The 8,978-nt window shown below is 32.6% G+C and overlaps 1 protein-coding gene across 2 annotated transcripts in view; it reads left to right on the top strand.

Moving 5' to 3' along the window:
* The first annotated feature begins 1,917 nt into the window (after nt 1-1,917).
* LOC117116663 (centrosome-associated protein 350-like) overlaps nt 1,918-8,978 on the top strand; it is a 54,920-nt gene continuing 47,859 nt past the window's right edge. For both annotated transcript variants that reach the window (XM_033260744.1, XM_033260743.1), the window contains exon 1: nt 1,918-2,165. In XM_033260744.1, coding sequence (XP_033116635.1) covers nt 2,024-2,165 — 142 coding nt within the window. In that variant the 5' untranslated portion in view covers nt 1,918-2,023. The remainder of the gene's footprint in view (nt 2,166-8,978) is intronic.

Raw genomic sequence — 8,978 nt, 5'->3', positions numbered from 1 at the left:
GTTTTAATCGATTTTTAACATGTTATGTGTAACGTCTATACGTAAATAGGCCTATGATGGGTAATCATTTGTTTAATTCTTTATTTATTGCCATGTTTTAGGGTGGAGACGGATTATTGGAGGGTGGGTGAAGATGGAGCTAAGAGGGTGAAGAACAGGATATATAACATTCTGTTAAGATGTACTGCGACATTCTGCAAGGGGTTAGAATACGAACCGCTGCCATCTACAAAGAAATGACACGATAATTGTAAGATGGTGTGAGACTCGGCTTTTGTTTTAATGTATTAAAGTAATTTATACACTGTTAAAACATTCTAAGAATCGAAGAAATTTTCAACTTTCTTTGAGACAAAACATAATACTCTAAATTCCTTAAAAAATCGTTAAATACGAGCCATTTAATAAAATGTAATACATAAATTATCCAATAATGGTATGATTCATGTTCAGTATATGCTGTCATGAAATTTGTAACATTTAGTATTTGTATGCCATTTTGTGTGTTTACTATTTAAAAAAAAACGTATAAACTTCTAGCTCCTAAAAATCGTTTACTTAAAAAATTCCTGTGGGGGCACGTCGGGTTTCAGTCACATACTCAACGATTTGTTGTGACAATGAACGAGCAAACCGCGCGTGGTTGGTGGGTTGTTTTTGTCGGAAAAATATTCTCGGTGAATTGATTCTCGAATGAGATAACGAAATCTCTCTAATGACTCAAGCTACTACATGACCGTTTTTGTATTTTTAATAAAACCAATTCTTCTAATTTCAAATACATTTTCCCCCGAATTCGTGATAATTCGTAATCACGCATAACTTGTGCTAAATGCGACAAATTTTCACGTTGACCAATGCGTATTTTCATACATTTAAGAAGAAATTAAAAACCCACCTTCTTTAAAGTTTATCTTTTTACAATAATTGTAGTTTTAGAGTTTTTAAGTGTTCTAGAGTACTTAATTTAGTGTTTTAGAGTATTTAAGTGTTCCTTAAAGTCGCAACTCCCTTACTTGAGCCGGCGTTGCCACCTTAGCAGTGCACGGTAGTAGAGCCGAGGCTTATCCAAGGTGGAACCTACCGGAGCCCAGCATACTGTCGCCGGAGTACCTGCGTGTAGTGGTGGTGTCGCCGTCTCAACAACAGGAGTGTGCTTTTTCGTGCTGCTGTTTGGTTTTTTCCTTCCTTGGTCTGCCTGTTTTTGAAGGCTTTTTTTTTTTTACTTATTTTTATTTATTTATTTATTTGTTATAATTTTATATTTGTTTACTTATTAATATATTTATTTAAATTATTTATTTATTTATTTTTATTTATTTAACTTATAACAAATATAAAAAAAAATATTCTAATTAATATAGGCTAATTAATTTAAGATATAATATAATTTTATTTTTTTATAATTTATGGTCCTACCTTTTCTTCGGCGCCTTGAGACGATTTTATTGTGGAAGGCGCCGCACTACAAATATCCCACCATTATCATTACCATTATTTGCAAAATGCGTGTTTCATCCAAAATCACTTTGAACCGTCCCGCACGATGCGAGACGGTTAGTAACTATGTTAAAAAAGAAAAAAAAATTATTTTTTTTAAATTTTTAACTTTTTTCCTCTTGTTGTTTGTCAATGGTACGTGTGTGTTCTTTTATATTCTTTGTTTTGATTTTCGTTGGGATCCCGTTATATGAGCCATCGTTATTAGTTAGTCTCTGGCGTGAAATACATTTTCATGTTTAGTTTTGAATAGAAAGCTTAAACCTGAATATAAAAAGCAGGCTAAGAAATTAAAAAAAATATTGAATGTACAGACTCCTGCATTTTTTTTTATGAAACTTTTCTGCGACAACAGTCTGGTTCATGAAGTCTACATACAGAAGTTGAGAGACTTTCTTACAAAGGTCAGAGGTGACATAATGTGTAAGTGGGCGAAAGAAGTGTTTTGATTTTTCCTTTTATATAAATTCCACTGTTATGAGCTGGAAGTTTCAAAATGATTTGAACACATATTTATGTAAAGATGGATAATTCTAGTTCAGAGAGAAGTCCATCTTATACCGACAGTTCTCCAGGATCATTTGGTCAAATGAAATTTTGGGAAAGCGATGTCTCAAACACAACGAGCCATCGTCGTAAACCAACGTACCCATTGTTCGGTCTTGGTAAGTAAAGTTCCGACTATAATCCATAGATAGGCCTAGGCTGGCCTAGCACAGACCGAGACAGGCCTAGACTAAGTTTAATAATACTTTAGAATATATTAAAATGGTCATAATTTAATATAGAGGAATGATTGAATCAATTATGAAATTATTATTAGACCAAGAAATTAAACTTAAAGCCCCATTCCCGGCAAAATTTCACTAAAAAAAACCAAGATTTTTTTTTTTTTGAAAAGATGCATGCATTACTCTAATTATTATAAATCATGGAAAAATATTGTCATAATTTTTACTTTAATGATAATAATATTATGAACTCACTATGAAAATATAATAGTTACTGTATTAAAAATTATTATCATTATTATTGATCCTGCTAATTTTAAACTGAAACTAATAATCTTCTGTCAGTTGGATTGCCAACAAAAACTGTGTTTAATTATTATATGAAAAATACATAATTTATTAATTTGTAAGATTAAGCTTAATAATTTCCAAACAACATTTCAATTAAATACAAAGTTATTTGGTCTTTGTTACTCCAGTTGTCATTGTCACAAATTTAGTACTAATATACCATATATATATATATATATATATATGAAGTGCTTAGAATCCTTGATGGCATGAAGTACTATTATAAGTCTTAACATATTATACTTGTATGATGTTGGTGAAATTTTTTTTTTTTTCCTGCTAAGTGATATTTGGAAGCCTCAATGAAAAGGTTCATTGACATACATAACTCACCCCATACATTTTGGTTGGTAAAATGGAAACTGCAGCCCTCAAGCTTGAGAAGTGACCTTTTGAAATGTACAAGAATTTTAGGCTGCTGCTTCGTAAAAAAAAAAAACCCACTGTACCTAGTTTTTGTGATTCATGATTGCATTATTTGTTTTTCCAGTTGTCATGGATACAACAGATTTTATCCAATCCGGACGTGTTCTGCTTTGCTGATTATCCATTCCATGGGGTTGTTGTGGAAATATTGAAGGCTCTTCCAGAGGAGGACAACCGAGAAATTGCTAATTGGTAAGTTAGGCAAAATAGATACATTTACCTTTGACCCATCTTCATTCTTTAAAATTATGCTAGTTAATTTAATTTCATTGGATTCTCAGGAATTAAACTTAAAGCCCCATTCCCGGCAAAATTTCACAAAAAAAAAACCAAGATTTTTTTTTTTTTGAAAAGATGCATGCATTACTCTAATTATTATAAATCATGGAAAAATATTGTCATAATTTTTACTTTTACGCAAAAGAATAAAAAAAAAAGGAGAAATACAGACTATTTCTCATAGAATATTACCATTTTCTCGATTAATTCTTCGTTACTAGGCAAATTCAGAGGTTGTAGATCGCATCTGCTGGAATACTCTCGCTTTTACAGTATGTATACTTTATATAGTCAATAAAGTGCACCCTTTCTAATGGGATTAGTTTTTGTATTTCGCTTCTCGCACAATGCGGTCAATCGGGTAGGCCTGAGATAATGTTTGTTTAAGTGTTTAAAATCTCGGTCAGAATCAGTTCTTTAATAAATTTGAAATAATTCCTATGAAATATTATATTTCACAAGTGTCAATACTAGACACAGAAAATATCATGTTGGCCATTTTTATGTGTGATAACAGAACCTAAATGGAGGTAAGGCTAGGCCTAGCCTGGCAGTGTTGGATAGGTTAATCTTTTCGACGCCTACTATATTTCTTCGCAGACCTGTCACAAAATCAAACATGAAAAATTCATCTGCATTTATTTTTTGTATGGAACACAAAAAAAAATCAAATTTCAGTTTTTTTTACATTTTCTTCATGCTTAGGAATGTCTAAATTCAGTTAAACAAGCAATTCCGTACTATATTTATAAATCTTTATTGAACATTATACAAAAATTAGATTTTTCTTTAACAACGAAATTTTGCCGGGAATGGGGCTTTTTAAATTTAGGCCTTGATGAAATGAATTTAGTGTATCTTTGCAGCTGACAGTGACGAAAGAGAATGAAACTATCTCCTTATATTTATATTAATATTAATGGTCTAGGCCTATCTACTAAATATTTCCTGCCTTTATATAAATCATCTTCAGATTTACCATTTTGTTGTAAAAGCAGCTGAATTCAATGTTCAATTATATTAAATTCAATTCCTTGTTTACATCATAAAATAAAGAAAACTAAAACTGTAAAAAAGTAATATCAAACAGACATTGAACGAAAGAGGTTAGGCCTATTGTTATATTTGTTTATATGTTTTGCTTATTAGGTTTATGGGTTATTTTTCTGGAGTTTCTTGCTTGCTCGCTCGTGTACAGTAAGTGGGAATGTCATCCTGATTTCCAGGAGACTTCCACGTCTGACACGAGACTTGGAACCTCTGTTGTACTTCATGTATGATTGTTAAAAATCCATACAACTATATTCTCTATAATTTCAAATTTCATTTATTCCTATCTTTAAATCAGATTTCTTGAAACTGGTTAGTTTTGTTTTTTCAAGTAAATTTGATTATAAGAATTTTTAATGTAGGGTCAAGTGCTTACCATTATCATATTTTTTTGATATTGTGAATTTGTGTTCAGCCCCCAGTCGGCATAATAATCATGAAATGTGTATGAATTTAAGTGAACCATGAGTATCTACTAATGGTACATACAATCAGTCTATGTCAGTCTAAACTTTAAGAAAGAAAGAAAGTGGAGTTTGGAGCATTGAAAGGCAACATGTGAACTGTATGCTGAGCTGCACCCATCCATGACGCCTGATGGAATGTGTTAAGCAACACGCAAACACATTACACACTGTTGGACATAAAACTACAGCACTCTATTTTTGAAATTGTACAATATAATGCACCTTAAAAAGTATAGATAATAAGTGTAAACATTTTGATGTTCATAATATCCAGTGAACTCTGATTGATTTAAGAATGTACTGCTTGGGGAATAAATCTTTGGAACTTACTTAATTTCTGTTAACACACTATAAGCTCAAATCAGGTTTTTTAATTAAAAGTATATAGAAAAAATAATGACTATTTTGTTAGGCCTACTTGGTGTTTCCTTAGACCAAGTTTGAAGACCATTCAAGGACTGAAATTAATGTATAGCATGTTGGTTGATATTTTCAAGTTTATTTTATTACAGTAGCTTTAACCAAGCAGGTAACTTATAAAGGAAGAAAAATATTTCTCAGGATGGGTCACTAAAATTTATCCATGCATCCGGATTAACTTTTACCTCTACTGACATACCAAACATGCTGTTGCGACTTGCTAATTATGTACTTGTTTTTAAAACATACAGTAAGAGGCAGTGTTAATGGGTTTCTATTTTATTGATTTGGTATATGCACCTAAATTATGGAATTCTTTACCGTTATCTATTTGTGGCTTGCCACCCATTGCTATTTTTAAATCTCAATTAAGGATGTGCCTGAGTCCTGGGATGGCTGAGACACGATTCTGGACAGGGTACATTTTGATAGATGGTATGTTTCCACTAACTTTTTGTACCAATGTTTTTATTTTGATGTGTGTTTGCGTCAGGAAATATAGGAGTAGTGTTTTTGCCCTACCTGACATGTTGACTTACTGTACCAAATACTCTGTACTAAACAAATCAGGAATTGAACCCACAACCTTCAGTAACTTTCCTGGTGTCATTGCTACTACAGTACTAGAGTAGTGTTAGTGACTAGTGTTGAATCTGATCCCCAAATGTCGGCAGTACTGCAATTTGAATAGCATTTTTACTAAGTAAGCGCTGCACGTTGGGAATTGGATTCAACAATAGTCACTAAGCGCAAGCTCGGTGGTCCAGTGGTTATGATGCCATGCTAGTTATCTGGAGGTTGTGGGTTTGATTCCCACCCGAATCTTTACAAATTTTTTTTCCCAAGTTTTTGGGAACGTAAATTTAGTATTCGGTACCAAAACACGTCTGGTAGGGCAAAAATACCACTCCTATAGTAAAATTTGTTTCCATTTTTTGTGTGAGTAACCTACAATTTTTTAAATATTAAATACATCACTCTTAAATCTTATACAATAACTAAACTGTACAGGTATTTACATAAATTTTCACAACAGTTTTTTATTCATTACAATATTAAACAATGCTGTGTTCAGTTTAGGAAGAAAACCTCAACCTTGGTGGTCTTGTGCCAAGAAATCTCTGCCTGTACTGTACAGTAGATGAAATTGCAACATGTGATTCATATTCTTGGTGGTTTTTTTTGAAAGACTTAAATTTTATAAATAATAATTGTATAGTTTAATTCAGTTTCTCATTGATCATAATCAGATAATAGGCAAATTAAAAAATATATGTACTTGTTTAGCAACACCACATCCCAGATTTTTTAATTGCATTCAACAGGGTCAGTGAGTGAATCCCTGGTAGGAGCACAGAAAATCTTGTCTGTTTTGAGCCATTACTGTATTGTAAATTAAAGTTTTACAATTAAAAAGAGTTAATGGGGAAGGCAGTTCGATGCAGCATTTTCCATTCATTCAGGTTCTATAACTTCTTAAAGTTTGAACCATGTGTGCTGTTCTCGACCAGCAGTGCTCAGATATGCTGGCTTGCACTGTTGACTTGTTATAAAGTGTTTCTTGTATTATTATATATATATGTATATATATATATATATGTATATATATATAAATGTGTATATATACACGCTTAGAAGCATCCAGAGGGGGAAACTAAAACAATGAAGGCGAAAGTAGTGTCGCTAAGGGGAAACTAAAGCGACGTTAAGGCGAAATCATAGAGAAAAGAGTTTCCCCCAAGAGCCGAATAAAGGTAGTATACATACATACACACATACATATATACATACATACTCTACATACATACATACATACACACACACACACACATGTATATATATATATATATATATATATATACATACACACACTGTAAAAAAATATGCACTGTGTGTTGTGGCTACGTTTCCTCAATAATAATACTAACATCTTGCATTTTTACACCTTATTCCTCCAGTTTTTAAATATTAAAATTTCTGTATCTCATGCACTGCTCCCCAAGTTTTTCGTCAAACAACTTTTTTCTGTCTTAGAAAAATCAGTTCTACAACATATCAAAACATTTTTTTCCTCCGGAGCCTGACTTTAAGGAACAGTCAAGGAATATGTTTGTGTCTGTGTGTCTGCTCAGTGTTTTAAGGTGATGCTGTTGCGGGTGCCCGGGGCCAGCCCATATTTCCAATACACAGGTTAGTGAAGACAAATAAAGAAACTACTATAAGGCTTAAAGAATTGTAGTGGTAGATGTGTTTCTCCCACGTACTTTATAGTTTGGTAAATTTAGGTGGGTTGGGAAAGAATAGTTTGCAATTTAGAGAATTCCAACTTTAGTTGATAACAGTTTATGTTGGATTGAATAGATTCCCCATGTGCCTCTAGAGGTCAATGTTTTGTGATGCCAAAGATTTTACCATTCTTGTTCGGATGTACAGATTCCTTTTCTGTGCCTCTACATGAATTATGCCTTCACTTGAGCCTGTTCATTGCTGACTGATCTTAATTGCGGTAGATGCTTCCAGGCATTGAGCATCTACTTTGTGATCCTTTCAATCACACGCTTAACAATTTGCATATGAAGTTGATCTTTATAGCCACAATATAGGAGTTTGGTGTTTTTATCACAATTTAGTGTTCAACCTCAGTAATATAGAAGATTGAATAACTGACCAACTTTTCTTTGGTTTGTTTGCAAACAAAAGCTTTTAAATCTGTCCGTCAAGGGACACCAGTTGTACTTTTTACACCGTGAATGATAATAAAAGGCTACTATTTTATTTGTATTGTTACATTTTGTAAACTTTGTGTGGTGTTTTGATAGATTTATAGTATTCGTGCATTAATAGGAAACTTAGTAACTTCAAACATACTGTAATCAACATACAGAACATTATCAGCATGCACTACACTGCAGGCTGTACTTAACTACTGCTGGCAGCTTCTGGTTTCAGTGCTTTCTGAGAAAACTAAATATAGATTGGTAAAGGGAAAGAGTCTATAGACTATCTGTTATTAATGTGTTACCCTGTGGATATCAGATCCATGTTTCTTAATAAGTAATAATAATAGATAGATCTAGTGCTCTACCGGTGTAACAATTACTGGGTATTAGATGTGCTTTACTGTATATGAGGAATGTGATGTTTGAGATGAAAAAGAACATTGTTTCTCCAAAAATGGTTACTGCAATCTTCATTTCTTCTAAATAGTTACTACTGATACTGTTATTTACTTAATAAAGTTGGAAAATTCACCACACAAACCTCAGATGACTTTGAGGAAACATTCAAGAAATATATTGTATATTTTCTGTGGACCTACCCAGGAGCTGCCATTTAAGTTCCCTTTTGATAGGATAGGATATACAGGCCTAGCACTTCTGACACTGTTACAGTATTATGTTGAAGAGCAGATTGGAATTGCCTTAATAACAAATTGTTCTTAAAGAGAAAAAAAAGAGATGAGTTTATAAAATAAGTCAAAGATAAATAACAAACAAGTTAAATTACAGTTTATACTACTGTATACAAACAAAACAACACAGTTAACTTCATACCCTACAGTAATGCATGTCTGAATTAGCATTTGGAAATTCTGTGCAGTAGTGGTTCTTATACCCGATTCACACGTACAAAAATCTTACCAAATGTAACAAAATGTAACCAAAATTAACATTTTACGGCACGTGTGAAAGTACCTCCGTGTAATATCCTTGTAAAATCTCGGAGCGTCTCGGTATGTCTCTTATACACATCT

This window comes from Anneissia japonica, unplaced genomic scaffold, assembly GCF_011630105.1.
Source record: "Anneissia japonica isolate Jap-2015-1 unplaced genomic scaffold, ASM1163010v1 scaffold287932_len317664_cov166, whole genome shotgun sequence".
In the NCBI taxonomy this organism is placed as follows: Eukaryota; Metazoa; Echinodermata; class Crinoidea; order Comatulida; family Comatulidae; genus Anneissia; species Anneissia japonica.
The sequence above is the reverse complement of the archived record's forward strand: the minus strand, read 5'-3'. Positions and strand labels throughout refer to the sequence as shown.